This window comes from Periplaneta americana, chromosome 4 (genome assembly GCF_040183065.1).
Source record: "Periplaneta americana isolate PAMFEO1 chromosome 4, P.americana_PAMFEO1_priV1, whole genome shotgun sequence".
NCBI lineage: Eukaryota > Metazoa > Arthropoda > Insecta > Blattodea > Blattidae > Periplaneta > Periplaneta americana.
Genome location: NC_091120.1, coordinates 84,495,807 through 84,504,644, shown reverse-complemented (window position 1 = coordinate 84,504,644; position 8,838 = coordinate 84,495,807). Strand labels below are relative to the sequence as shown.

The following is an 8,838-nucleotide window of genomic DNA, read 5'->3' as shown; positions in this document are numbered from 1 at the left end:
CCATAGCTAGACACAAGAGCCTACACCAAACCCTAATTACGTCTCATAATTGTGTAATGGTCGAACTCAGAAAATAATTCCCTTGCAAAATTGGCTTATTACTGTGGGAAAAAATCATTATGTATGTAAATTTTGACATTTTTTAACTCCATACGTATACTAATTACTTATCTCTATACAAGCCTCGAACCCAGGAAATAATGCATTCACGGAGTTCAAACTACGGCATGTTACTACACGGGCAAGGGTCATTGCTCATATGAAATGTTGTACCTTTTCAATCGCTCTTTCATAGCTAGATCAAAGAGCTAGCTGTACATCAATGTAATCGGATGCAGCCGAGGGTTATGTTTTCTTTCACTTATTTAGAGACATTCTATTCAACCGATACAGTTAGAAATTTTAATGTGTATGTTAATTCCAATTTGGAAACCAAAATCAATATCAATGTACAAAATATTACTTACTTACTTACAAATGGCTTTCAAGGAACCCGAAGGTTCATTGCCGCCCTCACATAAGCCCGCCATCGGTCCCTATCCTGTGCAAGATTAAGCCAGTCTCTATTATCATACCCCACCTCCCTCAAATCCATTTTAATATTATCCTCCCATCTACATCTCGGCCTCCCTAAAGGTCTTTTTCCCTCCGGTCTCCCAACTAACACTCTATATGCATTTCTGGATTCGCCCATACGTGCTACATGCCCTGCCCATCTCAAACGTTTGGATTTCAAGTTCCTAATTATGTCAGGTGAAGAATACAATGCGTGCAGTTCTGTGTTGTGTAACTTTCTCCATTCTCCTATAACTTCATCCCGCTTAGCCCCAAATGTTTTCCTAAGAACCTTATTCTCAAACACCCTTAACCTATGTTCCTCTCTCAGAGTGAGAGTCCAAGTTTCACAGCCATATAGAAGAACCGGTAATATAACTGTTTTATAAATTCTAACTTTCAGATTTTTGGACAGCAGACTGGATGATAAGAGCTTCTCAACCGAATAATAACACTCATTTCCCATATTTATTCTGCGTTTAATTTCCTCCTGAGTGTCATTTATATTTGTTACTGTTGCTCCAAGATATTTGAATTTTTCCACCTCTTCGAAGGATAAATCTCCAATATTTATATTTCCATTTCGTACAATATTCCCGTCACGAGACATAATCATATACTTTGTCTTTTCGGGATTTACTTCCAAACCGATCGCTTTACTTGCTTCAAGTAAAATTTCCGTGTTTTCCCTAACCGTTTGTGTATTTTCTCCTAACATATTCACGTCATCTGCATAAACAAGAAGCTGATGTAGCCCGTTCAATTCCAAACCCTGCCTGTTATCCTGAACTTTCCTAATGGCATATTCTAGAGCGAAGTTAAAAAGTAAAGGTGATAGTGCATCTCCCTGCTTTAGCCCGCAGTGAATTGGAAAAGGATCAGATAGAAACTGACCTATACGGACTCTGCTGTATGTTTCACTGAGACACATTTTAATTAATCGAACTAGTTTCTTGGGAATACCAAATTCAATAAGAATATCATATAATACTTCCCTCTTAACCGAGTCATATGCCTTTTTTAAATCTATGAATAACTGATGTACTGTACCCTTATACTCCCATTTTTTCTCCATTATCTGTCGAATACAAAAAATCTGATCAATAGTCGATCTATTACGCCGAAAACCGCACTGATGATCCCCAATAATTTCATCTACGTACGGAGTTAATCTCCTCAAAAGAATATTGGACAAAATTTTGTACGACGTCAACAAAAGTGATATTCCTCGAAAGTTACCACAGTTGGTTTTGTCCCCCTTTTTAAGAATAGGTACAATTATGGACTCCTTCCATTGTTCTGGTACAATTTCCTTTTCCCAAATAGCAAGTACAAGTTTATAAATTTCGCTATATAATGCACTTCCACCCTCTTGTATTAATTCTGCTGGAATTTGATCGATACCTGGAGACTTGTACTTTTTTCAGATTTTCTATCGCAATTTCGACTTCTGAAAGCGTGGGTTCGGGTATAAATGGCTCAGCAGTTTGTATTTCAATATCGTCCCGATCATTTCTATTTGGCCTATGTACATTTAGTAGTTGCGCAAAATAGTTTTTCCATCTGTTTAGGATTGATGGAGAGTCTGCAAGCAAGTCACCATTCTCATCCTTGATCACGTTTACCCTTGGCTGATATCCGTTCTTAAATTCCTTTATACCCTTATATAAATCTCGAATGTTTTTATTCTTACTATTTGTTTCTACCTCATTCAGTTTTTCCTTCAAGTAACCTCTCTTTTTATTCCTAAGTGTACGACTTGCTTCCCGTCTTTCATTGAAATAATTATCTCTCTTCTCCTCAACTGGATCCTGTAAGAATTTCAGTTTTGCCTGTTTCCTTCTTTCTACTGCCATGCAACAATCTTCATCAAACCACGGTTTCTTTTTCTTAGTTTCATAATAACCTATGCTCTGCTCAGCTGCAATTTTGATACTATCTCTGATATTTTCCCACACGCTATTAACATCTAATTCTTTCTCAACTTCGTCGGAACTTTCTAAAATGGCAAACCTATTCGAAATTTCGACCTGATAATTTTGCTTAGCTTCCTCGTCCTTTAATTTCAAAATATTGAATTTAGTAATATTAACTTGTTGCTCTACTCGCTTGGCTACTGATAATCTTTCTCTTAATTCTCCAATCACCAAATAATGGTCAGAATTACAGTCTGCATCCCTGAAAGTTCGAATATCTACTATACTAGTATGTCTCCGTTTATCTATCAAGATGTGATCTATTTGGTTGTGTGTCAATCCATCTGGAGAAGTCCAAGTATATTTATGTATATCCTTATGGGGGAATGTTGTACTTTTGACAATTAAATTTTTCGATGTGGCAAAGTTGACTAATCTAACTCCATTGTCACTACTAATTGCGTGTAGCTCTCTTTTCCAATAGTTGGTCTAAAAATATCCTCCCGTCCTGCTTTAGCGTTGAAATCCCCTAATAAAATTTTCATATGATATCTAGGGAACTGATCAAAAGTATGTTCCAATTCCTCATAGAAGCTATCCTTTATATAGTCGTCTTTCTCTTCTGTAGGGGCGTGAGCATTTATAACTATGATGTCGCACCATCTACCCTTAAGTACTAAATATGATAACCTGTCACTGATAAATTCGACCTTTTTTACTGCTGATTTTATTCTTTTATGTACAAAGAATCCTGTTCCTAATTGGTGATTATTGTTTCCTTCCCCATAATACAACAAGTAATCTCCTATTTGTGATATGCCATTCCCATCTAACCTAACCTCTTGTACTCCCACAAAGTCTATTCTGTATCTAGCTAGTTCTTTTGCTACTAATGTTACCCCTCCTGTTCTATAAAGATTAGTTACGTTCCAAGTGCCAAATCTCAAAACCTTATTCCTTTGCTGTGGTCGTGCCAGAGAATCAGTCCTATTCCGAGGCTTACTGTAGGAATTCGTAACAAGCTGTTTTTTACGGTGATGGGTTGTTAGCCCTTCGCCCAACCCCCAAGCTGGAGGACCACCCCTTATCGGCTGTCCACGACTGCTTATTCAATATATTCGCAGCTACCCTCCATATCTGGAGGCCGTCTCCTCTATCCGCAACCTGAGGACGCGCCATGCCGTGGTGATAGGGACCCACCATACATGGATGTACAAAATATTACTGTCAATAATAGGAATAATCATGTAGTCCTAAGTATAACGTTACTGGTATGAAATAATATCCATCACTAATATAATGTTATTAGCTAGTCAACAAAATTTTATTATATCCATTGTTGACGTAACTTCAACGAAACGAATGTCATGATCTATGTAGCTAATGATTCAATATTACGTTACCAACATAAGCATCTACCAGTGACTTTAAAATTAGCGTCAATTAGTGAATATTTTCATGGTGTTTACATACGGAAGTAATTATTATTATGATTATGTTGCCATTCCTTTGCCTCATGTCTTTCAAATTGTTAAAAGATGAGTAATAAATCTTTTCAGTTAATATTAAATCATGCCAGCCTGTCGTAGATGGAGAACCATCTGGTGGAGGTTCTAGACAATACACCCGGTTTCGTGACATGCGCACTCAGAATTTGTTCCCACGAAATGGGCTAGTTGACCTTACTGTATCTTCTTTATACTGTGCCTCTCCCGTCTTTTAGCTTGTTGATGTAAAAATGATTAAGTTCTCATGGATGTTAACTGTGCTAGTTAATTGCAATTATTAATATAAATTATAGTGGGGGCTTATCATTAATAGTTCATAACACATAGTAATTATTAGTGAAAGTTATATTAAATTTATTTATGTGGATTTATTAATCATAGTTTTACCGCAGTCTAATAGATACAGTCACGCAACTCATACGTATAAAATATGCCAACATTTGACAGCTGGCGCGACAGTAGCCCTCTAGCGGCAGGCAAGTTAAAAGTGTGCACACGACATATAACACATCAGAAAACGGGTTTTGCGTAATTTATTTTATATTTTTATGCTATACAGTAAGTGTATATGGTTCTTATTAGTTCTACTTTAGAATCCTGGAAGAATTTCACACGCAGTTAATCTACAAGTTTCAGAAGCTGAGTATAAACGTAATTCTTTCTGCTCCTTACAACTGAATCATTGCCTGATCACGTATCATGGTTTGAAATAATATAAGTTCTTACGTGGACGGTTAATTCAATTCATTCCTAAATATATTTATGAATCATTGGAACTCTATATTTCCTGTGAGAAGAGTCAAAATTAGTAGCTTCAAAATTGTAGGGCATATCTCGTAGGGTACATCGCGTGGTGAACTCCTCTCCCTATTTCCCGAGAAATTAACTATTTTCCATACCGCAAATTGGGGTAAACTCGGCCGCTGAGGTAAACTTGAATATAAGAAAGGGGGAGGATTTAAACCTTAATATGACAGACATTGATTTATGAAGTTCATATTTTTCCATTTCTTAAGAACCAGTATTTCCTTTATTCTTTTGAGTCACAAATAGTGCTGATATTATGGTTTAAATTTTTATGGCAAGTTTACCGCATTTTACATTACATTTCCAGTTTTCACACATAAGCTTAATTTTGACTAATCCTACCTATATAATACATAATTTACATGCACTTATTGTTAATATGACGTAGGTGAGAACAAATAAATGAACACACAATTTTGTTGAACATTTTATAACTTCAATTAACTCAGAAAATGTAGGCCTAATTTTATTTTCAGAGCAGAAGTGGTGTAAGTCAAAAATGGGTAATGAGGGTTGAAGTAAACATTCTGTAAAATACAGCGCAAAGTAGCAGTTAATATTGAATTTATTCAAACTATTAGTAGTCAGTGAATAGTACGAAGGATATATTAATTGCTACTTTGCGCTGTATTTTACAGAATTTTTACTTTAAACCTCATTACATAATTTTGATTTACACCACTTCTGCTCTGAACGGCTCAAATAATCACTGGTAATGTAAAATCAACACCAATAATATTCATGCAAATTATTACAGAAAAGATTGCTTTTTATATTAGATTTAAAAAGGCTCTTTTATTTCTTGAGAACTTAATACGTCTGCCACATGAACCTACACCAACACATCAGAAATTTATCGACACTGGATTTATTCTGGAAATGAATATTTTGCAAAAGGATTACAATACTCCATGAATTCTTGATAAATAAACACCATTATGCCTACTTGAATGCAATATAACATTCAACTTTTGAAAAATAGAAAGAAAAAAACACGAATACAAAATTTATGAAATTAATTGCATTAAAAACTGTAGGCCTAGGTATATTATTCAAAATCGGAATGGTTACACATTTACACACATGATCTCTGCAAAAAAAAATAATATACTGTAACAGGTATTTACTTTGTTTTTATTTAAACTGTTCTTCCTGACATACAAATAGGTAACTGATAACTAATAAATGTTTTATAGAACACAATACGTAGGCTACCTACAACGTGGATTATAGGTTATGACTGAGTTATGATTTTCTCTTGGTCTTTAGGGAATCTGAAGAACGACAAATTCGGAGATTTAAGCTTGTTGTTACTGCAATTTTCGTCATCGCACACATTGCCTTTATTCCGACGCATGATTAAAACGTTATTATAACATCTCGCATCCCTTTAAAGCACGTGCTGGCTGAACGAGACTGTATCAACCCTATGACCAGTGCCTTGCCTGCCGCTTGGACGCTAGTGTCGCGAATGTTGGCAAAAAAAGTGTTGAAGTTGCGCGACTGTATCTATTAGACTGTGATTTTACGATTAAAATAAAGAATAGTTATAGAGTAATTTCTGTAATGTATGTTGCTGTTATTCAATTTTAGCGATTATGCAAAATGTTATGCATTCATCGCACCTAGCCAACAATAAGAAGGCTGTGAGCACGCTACTTGATCGTCATATGCGACTGGTTTCTATGTCTACAGGTAGAGGGCAATGAACAGACTTATTATAAAAAAAAAAAATAAAAGTGGGGTCCCAAGTCATTTTAGTTCCCAAAATTTAAGGGAAAATTATAACATTGGTGGCTTTCTCTAAGATTTCAGTATTGGGTGACAAGGTTATTACAAATGCAAAATTTTGTGTTGTGTAAACTTTCTAGTTTTGTGGTCAGGAAAATATGGTTAGAAGTTATCAGCTGCTACATTTGTCAAAGTTATGCATACATATTTTGTAAAATAAATCATCATCTTTAAATTGCAAATCATATTATTTACTACAGTTTTCAACCATTAGTTGGAGTGACAATATATGTGACAGTGCATAGTTCTTAAGCCTAGATATTGGACTACGTGCATTGACATTGTTTATCTTCAGGTTAATGCACTCTTAAGCGTATTAGGGAATTATTTTAAGTTATAATGCAATATAACTAACATTTTATATTTATAATGTTACAGCAGAACTGGCCCTATGCTGTCCTTTACGAAAAGAAAACTTAATTAAAAGGACCCCTTACAGCCTTTATAGGTAAATATTCTAATTGCATCATTGCTCTTTATCTTACCTAGATCTTGTGTGTTAATTAATAAATGTATAGCATTCAGCTTAGTACAATATGTTGTATCATGTAAATATTTATTTTTTTGTGTTGAGGCTGGAGTCGTGGAAGATGGAAAGCCATGAAGAGTCGGATATCAGTCATAACGGAGAACATAAACGTTCATGGTCTGAACTCAAAAATGTGGTTTGTGATTTACGCCGCCAACTATCAGGCTTATCAACTATGGTTCCTGGTTCTGTGTCATTCCGAACCTTACCAGACGGAAGAACACGCATCTATTTCTTAAGTACCCCTGCAAATGGATGGGAAACAACATTACTATACGCGGATGTAATGAACGGTGATCATCATACAGGTTCACATCGTTTACAATGGCAACCTGTTATAGAAGCAAACTTCCAAAGCTTATCTAGTGTGAGCAGGTATGTTTGTCAAGAAACCTTATGTAGTTCATCAGAGGAGAGATATCTACACCTAATGGTCTTTTTGTTTGTAAAGTTATTTTGTGATGACTTCCAATTGGTAAGTCTTAAGCTTTGATTGCCATGTTCATTATGCTTTAACTAATAAACGCAGTTTGTATTCATGTAGTGTACACTTAAATTTACAATAACAGATTAAATCATGGGTTAGCTAGTGGTGATTTTATTCTCCACAAGCTTCTCCTATCATGGAATGTCTATGCAGACAAAGGATACTCGGTAGGCCTATATACAAATATAATAACAGTAATGAACAATATTGATAAAAATGGGCTCTGAAATTAACATAATTGCAACTGGTACACAAGAGAGCAATGTAATGAGATAAAAGTTATAAGAAACTTGCATACAGATGGAGGTGAATGTAGAGTATCCAACGCCCACTGAACGAATATTTCACTTTTATAACTGCCAATGTTGCGCTATAATCGTATATGCAAGGTAGGCTATAACAAAAACCTAAACTAACCAAACCTAACCTGTCAAAGAAGCAACAAGTTATACTAAATATGTGTAAATTGGCCTATGTCTCTATAGTAGGCGGGACATAAGTAACATTGACCCAGATGGATCTCTAAACCCTAATGATGGGACATCAGGAGCAGGGTATTATATTCCATATTATCAAGAAAGTTACTTCATACCATGTTCATCCTCCTCCAGTCTTGACACTGAATTGCTAGCTACTGATGCTGGTCTTCAGTGTGTTACTCATATTTCTGAAAAATTTATTTGCATACTTACTGACTCCAAGGGGGCTGTATTTAATATAATCATAATATAATCAAATATGTACCAAACCTATACACACATAGAATTACTCCAATTCAGAAACAACTATGTAAAAACTCCAAAGGGAAATAACAGTGGATACCTAGTCATTGTGGCATACTAGGAAACGAGAAAGTCGATAATATTGCAAAACAGGTAACATATTTGCAACCAAGACCTCTTCAAGTGATATCTCTATCCAGTGCCTTTGCTTCAGTAAGGTCTCATTTTATAAACCTATGGATCAACAATTGGCTCTCTTCTGACAAAGGAAAAATTTTACAGTCCGTTCAAAAGAAACCAAATGATCTGAAAATATACAAAAGCTTGTCCAGATATGTTAAAATATTTTTAATAAGAACCAGAACTGGACACATTGTCACACAATTGTACCTACACCAATTTCGCCTTTCTGATACTCCTACTTGTCTGTGGTGTAATAATCATGATGAAGATCTAAAACACATTCTTCTATACTGTCCATCCATAAACCACAAAAGAAGTAAATTAAAATCATCAGTACCAG

The 8,838-nt window shown here is 35.3% G+C and overlaps 1 protein-coding gene across 7 annotated transcripts in view; it reads left to right on the top strand.

The window, feature by feature from the left end:
- Positions 1 to 6,486: 6,486 nt before the first annotated feature.
- The window catches only part of LOC138697999 (dipeptidyl peptidase 9), a 97,905-nt gene continuing 95,553 nt past the window's right edge, over positions 6,487 to 8,838 (top strand). For 4 of the 7 annotated variants that reach the window (XM_069823667.1, XM_069823665.1, XM_069823666.1 and 1 more), the window contains exons 1-3: positions 6,487 to 6,615; positions 6,956 to 7,025; positions 7,152 to 7,481. In XM_069823667.1, the coding sequence (XP_069679768.1) occupies positions 7,168 to 7,481 (314 nt within the window). In that variant the 5' untranslated portion in view covers positions 6,487 to 6,615; positions 6,956 to 7,025; positions 7,152 to 7,167. Of the gene's footprint in view, positions 6,679 to 6,704; positions 6,873 to 6,955; positions 7,026 to 7,151; positions 7,482 to 8,838 lie in introns of those variants that run through there. The other 3 variants (XM_069823662.1, XM_069823663.1, XM_069823664.1) reach the window with 3 other exon arrangements.